Raw genomic sequence first — 17,826 nt, forward strand, 5'->3', positions numbered from 1 at the left:
ACATCCCCAGTCCTTTTTATTTTGAGACAGGGTCTTGCTAAGTTGCTTAGGATGACCTGGAACTTGTGAATCCTCCTGCCTCAGCCTTCCTGGATTTTTCCAAATGTTTCCTGGATTACAGACGTGCACCACCACACCTGACTCAGCACCCATTTTTTGTTGTTATTGGTTTTTTACACAGCATCCATTTTTAAAAGTGGCAAAAGATTTGACTAGAAACTTCACCAAAGAAAAAATAAGGATGGGGCCGGGGTATGGTGGCACACACCTGTAATTTCAGCGGCTTGGGAGGCTGAGTCAGGAGGATCAAGAGTTCAAAGCCAGCCTCAGCAATGCCTAGGTGCTAAGAAATTCTGTGAGACCCTGTCTCTAAATAAAATACAACATAGGGCCGGGGATGTGGTTCAGTGGTTGAATGTGCCCCCAAGTTCAATCCCCGGTACCCTCCCCCCCCCCAAAAAAAAACCTTACATCTACTTGAAAACCTGTACACAATTACTTATGACAGCATTACTCCTGTCAAAAGCTGAAAACAACCTAAAGGTCCTTCAAGAGGTGAGAGTATCACAAAAGAGAACACCAAGCAGCAGGAAATAAACTATGGATTTGTCAACAACCTGGATAAATCTCTAAGGACCAGGTGGGTAGAAAAGACAACCCCATAGGAGGTGCCACAGGAGAGGACCCCAGGACTCCTATTAGGCAAGGCCACACAAATGCAGGGACAGGTGCAGCCCACAGCAAACATGACCAAACAGGAGGTCCAAGGAGGCTTCCAGGGTGCTGTCTCTCTGTACTTTAATCACAGAATAGCTTCATGAATCTACTCATGAAACAATTCATGCAACCATACACAAAAACCAGGATGCTGATTTACCACTTTAAATTCTTCTTAAGGGCTGAGGCTACGGCTATGGCTCAGTGGTAGAGTGCTCACCTATCATGCATGAGGCACTGGATTCAATCCTCAGCACTACATAAAACATAAAGATATTGTGTCCACCTAAAACTAAAAAATATTTTTTAAAATAATAAAATCTTCTTAAAACTGAAACTAGCAAAAGACACTTGCACCCTTGCATATACGGTCAACTGATTTCCAGCAAGGCTGCCAACACCATTTAATGGGGAATAGGGACAGTCTTTCAAACTGAGGTGTGGATGACTGTTCATCCACATGCGAAAGAATAAAAGCTGAATTCACACCACCTTATATTACACTCAAAAATTAGCTCGAAATGATCAAACCTAAGAGCAAAACCATAAAACAATTAGAGGGAAACTCAGGGCATCATCTTCATGACACTGGATTTGGGGATGAAAAGCTCAGACAGCCAAAGAGAAAACAGGGTGGGGTACAACTCAGTGCTGGAGTGCTTGCCTAACATGTGGCACGCAGCAGGCCTCAGATTCTGGGTTCATCTCTGCTCCCACCAACAAAGTTACACAGAGTAACTAGGAGATATGCAACTGAAAGCAGGGACTTTGTTCAGATACTTATATACCAGTGTTTGTACCATAGCCCTCACAACAGCCAAAAGTAGAAACGCCCAAACACACACAGGAACGAAGAAAAAGAAGACGGCACAGTTACTCAGCCTCAAAACAGAATGAAGGGGCTGGGGATGTGGCTCAAGCGGTAGCGCGCTCGCCTGACATGCGTGCGGCCCGGGTTTGATCCTCAGCACCACATACAAACAAAGATGTTGTGTCCGCCGATAACTAAAAAAAATAAATATTAAAAATTCTGTCTCTCCCTCTCTCTTAAAAAAAAACAGAATGAAATTCTGATATCTACTAGTATATGGGTACTCTGAAAACGTTATACCAAATAAAGGAGCCAGATACAAAAGGATGAATAAGCCAGAGCTCTTACCTAGCCAGCACAGGCCCTGGGTGCAATCCCCAGCTACTGGGGTGGGGGTGGGGGACAGACATGGGATGCTTGGGTGTAAGTACAAAAACAAGATAAAAGTGCTAGTGTGCAGTTGGCCAATACAACCCATTCCAAGATTTGACTTTCTTCTGGCAAATCAAAACTATTTTCCTTTGAAGCAGAGGTGCAGTTGCACACCTATAATCCCAGCTACTTGGGAATCTGAGACAAGAGGATGACAAGTTTGAGCCCATCCTAGGCAACACAGCAAACCCCGTCACAAAAAAACAAGCCAGGCATAATGGTGCACACCTGTGATTCCAACTAGGAGGTTGAGGCAGGAGTCTCACAAGTTGGAGGCCAGTGTGGGCAACTTAACAAAACCCTGTCCCGAAATAAAAAATAAAAAGGGATGGATGTAGATTGGTTAGGTTCTATCCCTGGTACCCAAAACAAACAAACAAAAAAACTCAAAAAAAAAAAAAAAAAACTCAAAAAAAAGGAAATGCCACCGTGGAGAGCAGAGGGTATGACCACCGGTCCACAGGCGAAATTCCTTTGATCCTCAGTGTTTGGAAACATTTTAATTAGTTAAAAACATGTGAAGTTTCCAGCTTCTTCAAAAGCTATCAGCATTGAGCTCTGGAGGCATCCAGTGTCAGGTAGACAGGCACCAGCCAGCTGCTCACACCCAAAGGCAGTCCTGTGCTACCTGCCGCCACCTCCTTTCACAGCCCAGACACAGCAGTTATTCCAAGGCTGGGTCTGCATTTGGTTTTGCAAGTGCTCAAGGCACGCAAATCCCTCAGGGATGTCTTCCCAAAGCCTTTAGAAACAAACACTGAGCAGGGAGTTTGCTAATCTTGTTATAGGTAGTTTTTATTTAACCCAGCTCATTTTAACTGAGTAGGACAAAACAGTGTTTGAAGAGTCAGCAACCATCGACTAGATGAACTAACAGCTACTAACCACGTCGACTAGATGAACTAACAGCTACTAACTACTAACCATGAGCCACACTGATTCAGTTCTCACCACTGGGTCTCTATGAATGGGGTTTCCACTGCCCGGTCTTGGAAGGTTCCTGGCCACATAGTCCCCACTGCTGGGTCCCCATGGTGGGTCCCTGGCCACACAGTCCCCACCGCTGGGTCCCCATGGTGAGTTCCTGGTCACACAGTCCCCACTGCTGGGTCCCCATGGCTGGGTTCCTGGTCACAGGGTCCCCACGGGTGGGTTCCTGGCCACACAGTTCGCACTGCTGGGTCCCCATGGTGGGTTCCTGGCCACACAGTCCCCACTGCTGGGTCCCCATGGTGGGTTCCTGACCACAGAGTCCCACCGCTGGGTCCCTTTGGTGGGGCTCCTGGCAGTGCAGTTCCCACTGGGTCCACATCAACGCGGTCCTAGCGACCCATCTACTGACACGGACTCGACTCCGCCGGTGGGTCTGGCCGATTGGGCCGGCGAGCGCGGTCCCTCCGCTGGGCCACTCACGTGGCTCCCACCATGGACTCATTCCTGTCAGCCCGTCCCCACCACGGGCCTGAGTAAGGCTCCCGGAGGGTCTCGGCGTTCTCGTGGGTGAGGTTCTTCTTCGTAGCTCCGGCGCCCAGACGGGCCCCTCAGACCCCGCGCCCACGGAGCCCGCTCCCGCCCGGCCCCGCACCCAGCCGCCCTCGCCCGCCCGCGACGGCAAGATGGAGGCCGGAAGCGCCGCCGCTTCACGCGCCCGACCGCCCGGCGCCCGCGCCCGCCCGCCTGACGCCGCCGCGCCGACGCCGCCGCCGCCGCCGCCCTCGCGCGCCCCTCCCCCGCTCCCCTCCCCCCGCCGTAACGTCCTGACGCTCCGCAGGGACCCCTGACTGGACGGCGGCGCGTGAGTGGCGCGAGAGGCCTCGCCGCGGGGGGGCGCGGAAGCGCCGGCGCCGCTTACCTGGGGCCACGCCGGCCTGCTCGGACGCCCGGCCGCGGCAACGACGGCGGCGAGAACTGCGGCGGCGGCGGCGGCCGGGGGCTTCTTTCCTTGTTGGGGATTCGGCGGCGGCGGCGGCGGCGGCAGTTCGGGCGCGCGCTTCCTAGTGACGCAGGCGACGGGGCCGCGCACGCACTACCCGGGCGGGCTCAGAGACTTATTTGGCGCTCGCCGCGGAGGCGGGAGGTACTGTGAGAAAAGGTCCGGAGGGCCCTGGCGCGCGTGCGCTTGCGGCCTGCTGTAGGTCCTAGCGTCGCTGGCTTGCCCTCCGCGGGCACCCTATGGCGCCCTGTGCTTGGCGGACGCGTCATGGGAAGACGGTCCGCGGGGGGACGGCGCCGGGAAGGCTGCCCGTGTATGACGGGGACGCGGCAGCTCCCTCGCATCTGCGACCCAGCCCCAGCAGTGCGCAATGGAGGCCGCGACGCGCGCGGGGGTCCCGCCTTCGAGGCAGCGTGGGGCGAGGGGGACTGGGTCCCGCCGCCTGGCGGCACGGGCGGAGGGGAGCCTCGCCCGCACACCGCCCGCGTCGGACCTGCACATTTTCGGGTTTTGGGTTTCTGCGTCTGCCGGCGCGAGAGGCGCGCTCACGGGCCCGGAAGATCGGGGGAGCGGGAGGTCTCCGCGAGTCGGTGAGCACGCCCTGTCGCCGCTCCTTCCCTTCTCCGCGACGGCAAGAGCGGCGCGGTGCCCCGCTGGGGAGGGAGGCGTCCCTTGGCGCCTGCTGGGCTCCTTCCCCGGCGCGGGCGCAGTCGGCCCTGGCGAGCAGTTGACGCTTGCCCCGGGGGGATGAGGCCGGTGGCGCCTCCGTGCCCCTGTGTGTGGGCTCTCTGGGGTCTGGGAGTAGGACGAAAGGCGGCAGGGTCCCCGAGGTGAAGTGAGAACAGGAAGCAGACGCCTGCGTGGGATGGTCACGCCCTCTTCAGGAGAAGGGCTGCCTGGGTGGGACGTGTCCAGCAGACTTAATTGCAGGACATCATAACAAGGAGAGTAATGCTTCAGTCTGAGGAGTAACATCTACCAGTGAAGGAAAGTCTTCAAAAATTAACGACCCTCAGCATCACATAAAAATAAGTAAATAAGATAAAGCTAACTGAATATATATGATGTATATATAAAAATATACATATATTTAGAATTTGTAAGTATACATTGTAAATATATGTATTGTATGTGTATTGAAAATATATATATGTGTTAAATTGTTGAACTTTTGTTCGTGCAGTTATTTTGGTTATTATCTGGTAATATTCCGTGTTTGTCGTTGTAGAAGTAAATGCCAATGAGATTAAAGGGGAGTGGTGGAAGTGGCCCTGAGGACAAGATCAGGCCTGCCGAGACAGACACAGATGGTGTTACAGCTGTTGACTTCATGCAATTTTGGCACCTGCTGCTGGACAGGCTAGGGAGCTGGGCCAGAGTGGGCATTGGCTCCCAGTCCCCCTGTTTATCAATCCGGCCCACCTCAGCTTCCAGGGAGGCATCAGAGGGAAATAAGACCAGACCACTATAGGATAAGGGTGAATTAGGTTCTGCTCTCTGTTCCATCCTGGCAGAGGGGACTGAAAGTGCTCTTGGGATGGATTTATTTTATCAACAGTGCCACAAAGTGCTCCTGCTTCAGAATTCTAATCCTCAAGATGATGGCCATAGGAAGTGGGGTCTTTGGGACCACTGAGAGGCCATGTGCCCCTTCCCACACACAAGGACACAACACTGAGCCAACAGTCAGATACCAGTTTCCAGATACCAGTTTCTACTGGTGCCTTGGGCTTCAGCTTTCAGAACTGTGAGAAATTTGTTTATAAGCCACCCATATGGGTATTTCTGCTGCAGCAGACTAAGCCAGTGTTAAGTGAGTGCCCCCCACCCCCAGATGGGGACTTGCTCCAAAAAATGATGGGCCTTGGTGGAACAGGCATTAGAACTAGCCAGAAGGGTCTCACTGGCTGGAGCCAGAGCTCTGACTATGTGAGCACTAGTAAGTGCTGACTTCTGGATTATGGCCACAATACGGGGCATTGCCAGTCTGCCGTGTGGGTGTGAGTGGTTGCCAAGTAAGTGGGAAAATAGCACAATTCTTCCAATGATTCCAATTCTTCCTGAATTCCAATTAATAAAAAGAGCATGTGTGAGTTACTGGGTTCCATCCCCAATACTGGGGGGAAAAAACAAGTCAATAAATGTAGAAGGAAGCAGTCACCTTTATTTGTGACAGGTATGAATCCACTGATAGTTGCTAAAGTTAAGTAGCAAAAATTTGAGGTGAAATAGTGTTTGCATGGTTTCTGAATGTCTCCCCTAAAGTATTTATTTTCCTAACTTTCTATTATTGCTCCAACAGATTGCTTCAAATTTAGTGGTTTAGCTGGGCACAGAAGTCCACATGTGTGATCCCAGCTGCTTGGGAGGCTGAGGAAGGAGGATCACAAGCTAAAGGCCAGCAATTTTTTTTTTTTTTTCTGGGCATTTAACCCAGGGCCTTGTGCACACAAGGAAAGCACTCTACCAATTGAGCTATATCCCCAGCCCTTAGGCCAGCTTTTTTGAGAGCTACAAAGTTGTGGGTACAACAGAGCACCATGCTGCCCGCTTCTGCTCCTGACTCACTGCTGTTCACTCGCCAAGCAACAAATTAGGAAACTGTGCCACAGCCATGGCATTTAAAGACACCCATGGAACCAGAGATGGCAATTCACCAAATTAGAATTACCCTCACCAGCAGCAATGTGAAATCACTTGAGAAAGTGTGTGCTGACTTGATCAGAGACTCAAAGGAGAAGAATCTCAAAGTGAGGGGACCTGTTTGCATGCCTACCAACATTTTGAGAAGCACCACAAGAAAAACACCTTGTGGTGAAGGCTCCAAGACAGGATTGTCTGCAGATGAGAATCCACAAGGACTCATTGACTTGCACAGCCCTTCTGCGATTGTTTTTTTTTGTTTGTTTGTTTGTTTTGTTTTGTTTTTAAAGAGAGAGTGAGAGAGGGGGGGAGAGAGAGAGAGAATTTTAATATTTATTTTTTAGTCATCGGCAGACACAACATCTTTGTTTTGTATGTGGTGCTGAGGATCGAACCTGGGCCGCATGCATGCCAGGCGAGCGCGCTACCACTTGAGCCACATCCCCAGCCCCCCTTCTGCAATTGTTAAGCAGATTACTTCCACCAGCCAGGAGTGGAGGTGGAAGTCACCATTGCAGATGCCTAAGTCAACTGTTTTAATAAATTATTAGTTGTCAAAAAAAAAAAAGTGTAAGACCAGACTGGGCAACTTGATGAGATCCCATCTCAAAAATTATAGTTTTTAAAAAGTGCTGGGGGCATGTGGCTCCATTGTAGAACACCCCTGAATTCAATTGCCAGCCAAAAATAAAAATTAAGGGCTCAAAATATGAATTTATTTTCTTATTCCTCTGTAGGTGAGAAATGAAGTCCAACCTCAGGCTTGCTGGGCTGAAATCCAGGTACTGGCACAGCTAACGACTCGTGGGGGATCCAGAGGGGAATCCTTTCCTGCCTTTTGCACACTTGTCTCTCTCTCCCACTTTGAAGGACCCTCATGATGACATTGTGCCTGTGGAGGTAATGCAGGAAGCACCTCTTACAATTGTAGACTGGCAGCTTCCATTCGCTTGTGAGACAAATCACAGATTCCATGGGTGAGGACATGGGCATCTTGGGAACCATCATTCTGCCTTCCACAGATTTAATAGCTACCTAGGGAAAACTAGTAATTTTAAAGTGGAGAAACCAGATCAGATCACCACCAATGAGACTTGCTGATCCCAGGAAACTGTGAGGAGATACACTGAAAGACACACCTCATTTCTCTGGTTCTCTTTGCCAGAAATGCACAACCCAGTCCAGTATGAGAAACTGAGGAATAGTCAGCATAAGTAGCTAATGGGTACTCCTCAGAGCACAAGGTAGTAAAAGGAGGAAATGAACTGCCACAGGTTGAGGAGGCTGAGGAAACACCCAATATGTGAGCTTCTGGCAACATTAATGGAAAAACATTCACATTGGCTTTGGTTGGGTTTGTAGCACACCAGTGGCAACTTTCTGAGGCCCACAAGGGGACCCTCAGCACAGGAGATGGCCACTGTCTCACAGAGGCCCTTATTCTACTTGCCACGAGACGTATTAGCTTTTAGAACAATGATGCACACCTTTCCCAGCACCTAGGAGGCTAAGGCAAGAGGACTGCTTCAGCCCAAAAGCTTGAGACCTGCCTGGGTAACTTGGAAGGACCTCAGTTCAAAAAGAAAAAAAAAACAAAAAACAGATTTTGGTTTTGTGAGGGATTCTGGTAGTGGGAATTGAACTCTTGTTCTTGGCTAAGGCTTCAGTCTATCACTGGCTGCATCTCCAGCCTCCAGAAAGCAATGAGCACCTGAGCCAGGCACTTAGGGCTCAGGTTGATAAGATGGTAGAAACCCACAGGAAGTGTCAGCAGAGTGCCACAGCTGGAGGACTGGGGGCTATGGAGGGGAGTGAAGGCTTATGTGGAGTGGCCTCATGGAGAGACAGCGACTTAAGTGCCCACTCCCTGCCCTGCAGTGCCCTCTGCATGATCAGGGTCAGGTTGCACTGATGGCTCAAGTCATCCCATCTCTAATCCCACCCTCGCCATGATGCCCACTTGAGCTGGGAGAGATGAGGCTTCTTTGTTTTAATCCACCCCCTGTAGTGCTTGTTCCAGATGCAGGACACACTCTTGAGTGGGCAGTCAGCCACTTCTAAACACACAGGTGTTTGTTCAATTAGTTTTAAGCTCGCTCTTGGATAAGACAGGTGCATGCTGCATTAGGTTTGGACTACAAGATAGCTATTACCTGCCAGGGAATCCAACCGTAGCTCCCTTTCCACTTCCCCTTATCAGTCCCACAAAAGCCACACGTGATTACCACTGGGTTCCAACCCTGGCTTGTTGCTCCCTCTGGAGGGCTTTCTGAGACAAGGGTGCCCCCATCTCTAGCTGGGCCCGGATGACCACCTGCAGTCCTCCAAAGGTCTTCTGTCTGATAAAAGCCAAGGCCCCTGTAGGCTGCAACCTGGCTTCTGGGGCCCTAGCTCTGAGTTGTGAAAGAATTGTGTCATTGTCCTCATACTTCACACCAAGCAGGATCCTGCCCTCACACGTGGCTGCTGGGTGGAGTTGTCATGGATAAGAAGGGGATGCAGCTGTGGCACATAGGCAGGTGACTATCCCCAAACAGCACCGGAGCATTGGGGGCTGCTGAAGAAGAGGGGACCCAACCTAGGAGGGTGTTGGCAGAAGAGGCCTAGAACCAGGCTTCCAACCCTCTGGTGAGGAATCTTGAGGATGGATGTGGCATGGGGGCTGGCTTGGGAACCCTGACCCTGCCCTTCCAACATCTGAATCTGAAGACAGCTGGTCCTGAACCCCCCACCCTCACATCCTGGCACCCACCCTCAGCCCTCGCAAAGGGCTCCCTGAGGACCTGTGGCTACTACTGTGTTCACACCTGGCCACACCTCCCTGGAGGGGAACCTAAAAGTCCAATGGCCAGGAGCATCATTGGACCAGAGCAGAATGCAGGGAAAGACACTAAACTCCAAAGGGCTTTAAGGACTAGGTTCTTTCAGGGCATCTGTAAAGCCCAGAGGGATAGGGGCCGTGGCTTGGGATCTTTGAGTGCCTGCACTTCTGAATGGGTGGAGACAGTATTCACACTGCCCACAACTCTCTAATCACAACAGTCTGTTCGTGAGTACTTAGAGGAGAATGCTCATGCACCCAGCAGACTCAGGTCATGCCTACCCAACCCAGGACCCTATGCCATGACCACAGGCTCTATGATTCACCTAGGGTGCCCACACCCTATGCCACCACATTGAGGAATGCTGCAGAACCTTCCCATCAGTTCCAGACAGCTATGCTGCACACAGTTTCCAGGGCTAGCTAAAGTGTCAGAGGGAGGGGGCTCCACAGACCCAGCCCAATTTTTTCCTCCTCTGCCATTTACTCCCTGTGGAACCTTCACCCATGGGAAGACAGGAAGATGTTCTTGCCTTGTCTGCTGGCAGAGGGGAGTTGGCACAAGGACATGCCTTCATGTGACCAGACAACCCAAAACAAGGACCCATGACACTGCCATTAGATTTATTAAGGTTGCCACCATATCCACTAAGGGAGCCACCGAGAGGGGACCTAACCACACCTGGTCCTGTATCTGAATTGAGGGACCATGTCTCACACCCTGGTGGCTCCTCCGGGGAGAGCCCATGGTCAGACGCACCATCAGGACTGGACAACTGGGAGTGCGGAGTGCGGAAAGAGAAGCATGAAGCTGGGGGTGGGGGGCGGGGAGGGATGGAGCAGGAACAAAAGTTGCATCTAGGCAGAGTTGAACAAAACAAAACAAAAAAAAAAAACTCGTTCTTGTCACCGCTGTGTCCAGTGCCCCTTAGCCCGACATCTCCTCCCGCTGCTCCTTGTTCCGGCGCACCTCCGCCGCATGCAGCTCCTGCGAAGACAAGAGGTACACTTAAAGCGTGGCCTGAGAGGGAGCTGGCCCCCAGGGTCTTCTCTGACTCGGGGAACAGAAATATTTTCAGGTATGTCTCAAGCAGGACAGTGTGTCACGGGAGACAAAAGCAACGGCGGGGCAGTGCGCTTAGGAAGCACCTGATAGACGTGGAGCTTCGCAGTCCAGAGGGACCCCTCAGCCCCGCCCTCCTGCGTGAGGACCCCGGCCCCGCCCCACTTCCCCGCCCTCCGTCATCTTGCCCCGCCCCCCCACTGTGTGCGCACCTTCTCGCGCAGCCTCTCCCGCAGCGCCGCCAGGTGCGCCTCGCGGATCTCCTTGCTGAGCTCCATCTTGTAGTTGAGCTTCTCCTCCGCCAGGCGGCTGAAGTTGTTGTTCTCCTCCAGCGCCTTGTGCAGCACCTCGCGCTCGTGCTCGCGCCGCTCCGCCAGCTGCTTCAGCACCTGCGCCTCCTGTGTCTGCGCGGGGCCGGGCGCGTGAGCGGTGACCTCGGCCCCTCCGCGCCCCGGCCCACCTCCCTGGCGCTAGGCAGCCAGCCAAACCCTGAGTGGCTCCTCTGCCCCGGGCCTGCGGGTGCTGGACCGCGGGCGCCGTCCTGAGGACAGTCTGACCATCTCCAGGCCTGGGTCGGGCAGGGAGAAGGGGGTCACGCTTCTGCTGCAAAGGGCAGACTTTGTACCTCCTCTGCTCTCAGCTGACTGCCCCTACCCCGCGCCTTGTCCTACTGTCGTGTTGTTCATGGACACATCCTAAGAGCTTGGGCCTACACTGTACCGCCCAGTTTGCCTGGGACTTTCCGGGCTTTGGCACTGAAAGTTACTGTTGGGGGACTGAAGTGGTTCACCCTTGTGCCCAGAACTGCCCCTCTATTCACTGGGCTGAGAGCATCTGTGCAAGACAAGCCCTGTCCTGGGGTTGATCCCTCCCAAGCAACACTGCCTAGCCTTCCTGCTGGGAGAAAGACCATCTCCTGGTGACCCTGGGTGGGGTCTCCTTGGCAGACTCCAGGCTCCCAAGGATAATTACATGCTTCTTGCCTTTTGATTGACTGCAGAGGGCTTCACCCCTGCACTAGCCACTTTTGGTTAACCAGTAGACTTGGGTCCTGCTTAGCCTGATCACTGTGCCTAAGATAGCCACTTCCCACTGGACAGCCAGTTGACCTGAGCTTTTGGGCCGCATTCCCAAACCAAGTCCTTCTCTCTGTTTCAGTCATAAAAGTGCTGGTGTAGGGGAAGGGATGGGAAGGAACGTGGAGCCCACACCCATTTCTCTCAGGACCCCATTTAGCTCCCCTGACTGCTCCAACTGAGGGTTCTCAGATGTGAGGCTCTTCCTTCATACTCCCCTGCCCTGGATAAGACCCTTTTTGGATCATGAGTCCTCCAGGGCCACAGATCTATGCCCTGACTAGGCAGGGCCCAGGGCAGCCTGTGCCGGGAGAGTTGCTTGCCTTCCTCCGCTCCTCAGCTGCCTCCAGTCGCTTCTGCAGCTCCTCCAGGGAGGCGTCCTTCCTCTTGGGGGGAGAGGAAAGCACAGGGCTCTCTGGGGACAGGTCAGAAGGGGACTTGAGGATGACCTCGAAGCTCTGGCCAGAGGCCCGCTTATCCAGCTGCTTTACCTCCATGTCTGCAGGGCAAGACCAGACAGGGCATCAAGAGGGCCGGCCAGAGGACGGGGGCAAGGTGAGGGGCCTGTGTGGGGCAACATGCTAATCAGGGGCTGAGGGAAGGGGGAAGATGCTCATGCAAGACTCTCAGGCCTGGGTCCTTCTCCCAAAGCCACCCTCTGCAGAATCCAGCCATGCCAGGGTGCTTGAGAGTCCAGGGGAGGCAGGAAAGGCAAGGTGGGCAGGCCTGGCCCAGCAGGCCAACAACAACGTGGGCCCACTCACCCCCATACTGGTAGATGGTGTTGGGGTGAGGCTGTGAGTAGAAGCAGGAGCAGATGAGTGACAGCACGGACAGCTCCTTCATCTTCTCCTTGTAGGCTGTGGGCATGAGGCCATGGTGAGCGGTACCATCACTGTCCCACCCCTGAGTCTTCTGATCGGGGTCCCATTTTTCCCACCCTGTGAGACAGAGCTGTTCATCACACTATGTACCCACCTCTCTGACTTCCATCCCTCCTCTCCCCCTCCTGTCTCCAAGCTTGGACTCTGGTGGTATCTCCCAACACTGTTCTTTCTGTGCTTCTGTCTCTCAGTCTCTCCCCTCCTGGAGTCCTTTTCTCTCCGGGTGTTTCTGCCCATCTCACTTTTCTGCATCACTCTTGGTCTCAGCCTTATTCTTTCTATATGTCCCTTTCTCCTGCTCTGGTCTGAATGTCTGTGTCCTCCCAAAATTCACGTGCTGAAATCCTAAGGCAGTGTGCTGGTGTTAAGAGTGGGGCTTGGGCTGGGGATGTGGCTCAAGCGGTAGCGCGCTCGCCTGGCATGCGTGCGGCCCGGGTTCGATCCTCAGCACCACATACAAACAAAGATGTTGTGTTCGCCGAAAACTAAAAAATAAAATATTTTAAAAATTAAAAAAAAAAAAAAGAGTGGGGCTTTTGGAGGCTGTGTGTGGCTCAGTGGTAGAGTACTCACCTAGCATGCATGGGGCAGTGGGTTTGATCCTCAGCACCACATAAATATAAAATGAATATATTGTGTCCACCTAAAACTAAAAAATAAATATTAAAAAAAGAGTGGGACTTTGAGAGGTGAATAGGTCATGAGGGTAAAACTCTCCAGTGGGATTAGTGCCCTTAGAGGATAGGACCCAGGGAGGGCCACCAGCCATTTGGGCAGGTAAGGTCCAAGTGAGGATGCATCTATGAGCCAGGAAGCAACCTCACCAGACACCAAATCTTCAGGAATCTTGAACTCCCAGCTTCCTGGACTGTTCTTGTTTAGAAGCCACCTAGTCAAAGGTGTTTTGTTGTGACCACCTGAACAGATGGGGACACAGCCTGGGTCTCTGTTCACCCTTCTTTAAGATTCTGTCATTGTCTTTGTGCCTTTATCTCACAGTGCATCCCTCCCCTTTTCTTTCTGAGTATTTCTCTGTGATTATTTGTTGGTGTGTGGCTTTCTGCCCTTGATACTTCCCATCCCCCACTAGCTCCTGTTCCTCTCCCTCTCTCTCAGGCAGACAAAACCAACTACCACCTCACTTTTTTTTTCTTGTACTGGGAATTGAACCCATGGACATTTTGCCACTAAACTACATCCTCAGCCCCTTTTATTTTTTTCTGTTGAGACAGGGTTTTGCTAAGTTGCCTCGAACTTGTGATCCTCCTCTCTCAACCTCCCAAATAGCTGGGATCACAGGAGTTGTGCCACAAAGCCTAGCCAAACCCCCACTCCCACGACTGGGACCAGTACCACAGCTCTCTCTCCTTCTTTCTCTTCTTTGTTTTTATATTTTTTAGACATACTCTCACTATGTTGCCCAGGCTGGTCTTGAACTCCTGAAATCAAGGGACCCTCCTGCCTCAGCTTCCCTAGTAGCTGGGACTACAGGTGTGTGCCACCCTGCCTGAACTGTAAACTTTCTGAACTATAGACTTGGGTGAAGCCCTCAGATTCTCCTGCGTCTTTTCTATTCATCCTGAGGACAGTGTGGTCACCCTGAGATAAAGCCACACCCTCAGCAGACACATACTGTTCACACAGGTAGGGTTGGACAAGGACAGGAGGAGCTGTCCATTCAGCACCACAGCTCACCTTCTTTTTTTTTTAAAGCGAGAGAGAGAATTTTTAATATTTATTATTTATTTTTTTTAGTTTTTGTTGGACACAACATCTTTGTTTTTTTTTAATTAAGTTTAGCTCATTTTTATTTTTATTTTTTTAATACTTATTTTTTAGTTTTCGGTGGACACAACATCTTTGTTTGTATGTGGTGCTAGGATCGAACCCAGGCCACATGCATGCCAGGCGAGCACGCTACCACTTGAGCCACATCCCCAGCAACATCTTTGTTTGTATGTGGTGCTGATGATCGAACCTGGGCTGCACGCATGCCAGACGAGCGCGCTACTGCTTGAGCCACATCCCCAGCCCCGCACAGCTCACCTTCTTGCCCTTCCAGATCAAGTGCCACCAACTAGTGTCCCTGCCATCTGACCAGAAAAAGAAAATGAGCTAGTCAGGCAACTGTGGCCCTGGCTCCTGTTGGGGGAAGGGAAACACATCCACTCTTAGAATGGAATAATTCAACTCTTTCAGGTCCTTTCCCCATGGTTTGAACTCCAGTGTGGGCCCACGATCTCAGTAATGCTCAACAATCCTGTAAGCACCCTATAGTCACCCAGTTCTCCAGGACCCAGATTGCTGGAGTGAAGTGAGAATGTCAGAGTACAGTCCTGGGTGTCTGTGCTCTTGCCCCCCACTCCAGTCTGGGAGGCTCTGCAGCCCATGCCTCACCCTTCCTGGCTGGAGAGACCCTCTCAGAAGAGGTAATCCAGCTTCCATACATGGTTATATATCAGCACCCCTCAAAGGAACAGACAAGAACTTGAATAACTCTTAGATGGGCAAGAAACTTTTTAAAAAATTCTTCTTTTTCTTCTTCTTTTTTTTTTTTTCAGTTGTAGATGGACACAATTATTTATTTATTTTTATGTGATGCTAAGGATGGAACCCAGTGCTTCACACATGCTAGGCAAGTGCTCTACCAATTGAGCCCCAAGAATTTTTTTTTCCTAGTCCTGGGGATTGAACCTGGGGCCTCTTACATGCTAGGCAAATGCTCTGCCCCTGAGATATATCCCTACACCTTTAAAAAAATTTTATTTTGAGGAAGGGTCTCATTAAATTGCCCAGTCTCGTCTTGAACTCGTGATCCTCCTGCTTCAGTATTAGTGGACAAGAAACTTTCTGGTCAAATTTCACACATGATAATTTTTTTAAAATACTTTTAGTTGTAGATGGACACAATACCTTTTTGTTTGTTTGTTTGGTTTTTAATGTGGTGCTGGGGACTGAACCCAGTGCCTAATCATGCTAGGCAAGTGCTCTACAACCCCACAAACCCAGTCCCATGGTAATGTTTTTAAAATGAGCTGATACGAAATTGAGAGGACTGTGAATGTGGAAATAGGACACAGGCAGGTGGTTGGACCTGTGTATTCAGAGCTGGAAGGTTTAAAGATCATGTCTCCCTTAGAATGGGAAACAGAAGCTTTGAGAGGTTAGGTAGCATGGCTCAGGTGGTCAGTCTCAGAGTTGCATAAGGAGCTAAATATAAGGCAGAATCTACAAAAGCCATGAGCAGCATGGTGGCTGGAAGATGCCAAGCCTTCCAAAGTAAGGCTCAGACGTGTGGCCAGGACTCAGGGCAGATTCGAATAGTTTGTTGGCCATGGGAAGGACAGAGTTGGCCTCGGGTGTCCTGGGAGAGTACCATTCTGAGCTTAGCTGTCCCAGTATCTCTGCAGGGCAAGAATGGATGAAGCCCAGATGGACAAGATTCCCAGACAGGGTTGGGGATACATTTGATCAGTGACACACAAGCCCCCTCCTCTACTGGGCCTGAGGGGCGGAGTCAGGGCGGCGCACTAGGTGGGCGGAGTTTGTGCCTGGGGCCTGGCGAGCGCGTGGGAGAAAACCCAGCTAGACAGTTGACCACAGGGATCCGACCCCAGGGTGGAGGGAAGAGCAGGAGAGGGAGTGGGGGCCTGCTGTCTGTCATCGCTGGCATCAAGAAAGAAAGACAAAGCTGTCTAGGGCAGTTGAACAGGGCAGAGGGTCCGGTGTGTGTGTGGGGGGGTCCTCGAGGGTCACCCCTCATCCAACGTCCGTATGGTGTCTGCCCCTCCGCCAGAGCTCCGCACTTGTGGCTGGCCGCGGGTGGGGACTGCTTTCGAGGGCTGTGGGTCTGCAGAGCACCGCGGAGGTAGGGAGGGAGAGGCAGACCCGCCCCCCAAACCCCCGCCAATCCTGGGAAGATTGGGAAATGGCAGCAGCCCTTCCCCCACCATCCAAAGCCCGTGGCGCAAAGGGTGGTGGCTTTTCCGGCCAGAGAAGCTTGCCCTGGCGTCGCCGTCGCCGAAGGGTGGTCTCCGAGTCCGCAAAGTCCCAGAGTGGGGGGTGGCGACGCGTGGGGCGGGTGCGGCTCTCTTGCTCCGGGCTCCAGCTGGTCCGGGCCTCCTGCAGCGCCCCCGCCAGCGCCCCTTAGACGCAGTGACAGCCCCGGGGCCGCTGGGGAGGGCCCCACTCGCTCTCCCATCCCCCACGAAAGCGCGGTTGAACCGATATCTAAGGTCGCTGGCGCCTCAGGTGACCCCCCTCCACACAGCACGGGCGCCTTCACCCAGGGACAAGAATCGGTGCCCGAACTCCTGGTGGAACCACCCTGCGGCAGACGCCCGACCTGCCCCCCGGCACCCGAAGGAACGTCGCGTCCCTGGCCAGACACCGCCACCCCTCCAGGCCGAGGCGCGGCCCCTGCGGCTTCTGCAGCCTCCGGGCGGTCGCTGCAGTCCGGGCCCTGGGGCGCTCAGGCAGGTCGGGCCAGCCTCGCAACAGCAACCAGCCCCTGCCTCAGGCCAGACCCGCCGCAGCCCCCGGAAACCCGAGGCCCTGCCGCCTACCGGACACGGTGCTGGCCATGGTGCTGGTGGCGACGGACTGCGGAGGCCAGAGAGACGCAGGCGGCGGCTGGAGCTGCAGTCGGCGAATGCTGCAGTGCTAGGGAGGGGAGGGAGCGAGGCGAGGGCGGGCGCGGCGGGAGGGGGTGGGAGGGGGAGGGAGGAGGGAGCGAGCGAGGGGGGAGAGCGAGGGTGGGGGAGAGAGAGGGAAGGAAGGAAGGAAGGAAGGAAGGAGGGAAGGAGGGAGGGAGGGAGGGAGGCGATAGGGAGTGCAAGCCAGTGCCTAGGCAGGGGCTGCCGCCGTCATAGCGGGAGCACCCAGGGATAAAAGCAGAGGAGTATAACGAGAAGCCCGTGCTCCACCCTCCCACAGCCGCTGACTGCCATTCCTCCAGACTTGGCTTTGTGCTGGCTTCAGGGTGTGTAGAAATAAGCCCCCATACCCACCATGTGGGAAGGTCCCACAGTCAGGGTGGTGTCTCAGAGCTCTTGAAAGAAGCTGCTGGAGACTGGGATAGCCACTAAGCCCTGGTCTGTGCTCAGAGAAAGGAATGTCATGGACCAGAGGGGTGGGCATTCCCAAGGGCAACTCTTCTGTGTCCAGAAGATGGGCAGGTTCCAGGCAGAGAACAGGGTAGTTGGATTGATGAGGTTAGAACCCCATCTTTGAAGTGACATAGAGGCAGGCTCTGACATTCTTTCTTTGCCTGAGGACAAGTTTCTGAGTTCTCTGGACCTCTGGTTCTTGAGTGTAAGATGAGACCAGGATGCCAGACCCCAGATGGTGGAAGAGAGGGAGTGTGCCAGGGCTGGAGCATGCACTCAGTGGAGTGCATCTGTCTTGCTTCCCCCAGAGAGAGGCTGGCAGACAGACACAGTGCTAC

General features: G+C 53.0%; 2 protein-coding genes across 4 annotated transcripts in view; both read right to left on the reverse strand.

Moving 5' to 3' along the window:
* The window catches only part of Gmeb2 (glucocorticoid modulatory element binding protein 2), a 28,720-nt gene extending 24,740 nt beyond the window's left edge, over positions 1 to 3,980 (reverse strand). The window contains exon 1 of one of the 3 annotated variants that reach the window (XM_076852116.2): positions 3,813 to 3,980. The gene's annotated coding sequence lies outside the window, so the exon portion shown is untranslated. The other 2 variants (XM_076852118.2, XM_076852117.2) reach the window with 2 other exon arrangements.
* A 6,021-nt stretch (positions 3,981 to 10,001) lies between these two features.
* Positions 10,002 to 17,028, reverse strand: Stmn3 (stathmin 3). The gene is made up of 5 exons (XM_076852120.2): positions 16,946 to 17,028; positions 12,261 to 12,356; positions 11,820 to 11,995; positions 10,633 to 10,824; positions 10,002 to 10,345 (listed from the first exon to the last, which is right to left on the reverse strand). Exons 1-5 carry the CDS (start codon positions 16,962 to 16,964, stop codon positions 10,286 to 10,288), a joined length of 543 nt encoding a protein of 180 aa, XP_076708235.1. The 5' UTR covers positions 16,965 to 17,028; the 3' UTR covers positions 10,002 to 10,285.
* Between the last annotated feature and the right edge of the window lie 798 nt (positions 17,029 to 17,826).

This window comes from Callospermophilus lateralis, chromosome 3, assembly GCF_048772815.1.
Source record: "Callospermophilus lateralis isolate mCalLat2 chromosome 3, mCalLat2.hap1, whole genome shotgun sequence".
NCBI classification, from domain to species: domain Eukaryota; kingdom Metazoa; phylum Chordata; class Mammalia; order Rodentia; family Sciuridae; genus Callospermophilus; species Callospermophilus lateralis.